This window comes from Numida meleagris, chromosome 17 (genome assembly GCF_002078875.1).
Source record: "Numida meleagris isolate 19003 breed g44 Domestic line chromosome 17, NumMel1.0, whole genome shotgun sequence".
NCBI lineage: Eukaryota > Metazoa > Chordata > Aves > Galliformes > Numididae > Numida > Numida meleagris.
The window spans coordinates 5,045,774-5,046,989 of NC_034425.1; the positions used below are offsets into that span (position 1 = coordinate 5,045,774).

At 64.8% G+C, this 1,216-nt stretch overlaps 1 protein-coding gene across 1 annotated transcript in view; it reads right to left on the bottom strand.

The window, feature by feature from the left end:
- NPTX1 (neuronal pentraxin 1) overlaps positions 56 to 1,216 on the bottom strand; it is a 9,470-nt gene continuing 8,309 nt past the window's right edge. Inside the window, exons 3-5 of the mRNA XM_021415149.1 lie at positions 803 to 1,047; positions 488 to 667; positions 56 to 398 (exon numbers count right to left, since the gene is read on the bottom strand). Of these exons, the coding sequence (XP_021270824.1) occupies positions 177 to 398; positions 488 to 667; positions 803 to 1,047 (647 nt within the window). The 3' untranslated portion in view covers positions 56 to 176. The remainder of the gene's footprint in view (positions 399 to 487; positions 668 to 802; positions 1,048 to 1,216) is intronic.

A 1,216-nucleotide genomic window follows, 5' to 3' on the forward strand; every position in this document is an offset into this window, starting at 1 on the left:
GAGGAGGCTTCGTTCTCAGTCGGTTTTGCGCAACAAACAAACAAACAAACAAACAGAAATCCCGACCAAAAATAAATAAATAAATAAATAAATAAATAAAATAAAATAAAATCAGAGGAAAAACCCAAACGACTCAAAGAACCCGATGAGGAGGCGGCTCTCGCGTGTCCGTGGCCCTAGTTGAGCTGGCGGCAGGCCTCGAAAGTCCACTTGGTGGCCCCGCCGTAGATGTCGATGTTGGCCTCGGCCCAGGCGATGACGTTGCCCGCCTGCGCCTTGCTGCTGCAGGTGGCCAGCGCGTACACCTCGCCCGGGGACAGCCGCCGGTCCCACACGTTGAAATGCGCCAGCTCCCCCACGAAGGCCTGCGTGGCGTCGAAGCCTCCGCCCAGCGTGTCCTGGGGGGGCGGGGGGGAAGGGTTGGGCTGTCACAGCGCGGCCCCGCGGCGCTGCCGGGCGGTCCCGCTCCCCTCGCGAGGGCCCTTACCTGCTCCTGGCCCAGCACCAGCACGCCCTGCGGCTTGATGGGGTGGTAGGGGGCCAGGTTCTCGCCGTTGCCCGTCTGCGTGCCGTCCTGGTACGCCTCCCAGACGCCGTCCCGCGTGGTCCAGGTGACGCAGATGTGGTGCCATTTGCCGTCGTTGATGACGAAGGGCAGCTTGGCCACCTAACGGGTGAGGACGGGAGGGGGTCAGGGTGCTGGGTCCCCACGCTGTCCCTCCCTGTGCCGCCCCTATTCCAGCCCCGCGTGCCCGCACCGTGCCGTCAAGGAGGATCCCCCCGGCTCCCCCCGTGCCCGCACCTTGTCGTTGATGAGGATCTCCATGGGGTTGTTGCCCCACTCAATAAGCACCAGCTCGTTGGCCTGCCCGGGCACGGCGTAGGAGAAGGGGGTGCCCATGCCGGGGGAGGCGCTGGATTTGATCCACATGCAGATGCTGAAGGCGTACATCTCGGGGAGGCTCTTCTTCACCTTGGCGTACATGTAGTTGGTGCGCAGCGGGAAGGTGAGCTGGAACCTGTCCGGGGGGCGGTTGTCCTTCTGGCCTGCGGGGTGGAGGCGTGCTGGGACCCCACTGCGCCCACCCGGGGGAAAGGGGTCCGCGCCCCTCCTCGCCCCATTATGTAACAGCAGTGAGCACAAATCCCCCCGCACGGCCCCGCTCGGGCCGTAATCCCCAGCGCGAAGCATCCCCGGGGGTGGAGGGCAGCGCTC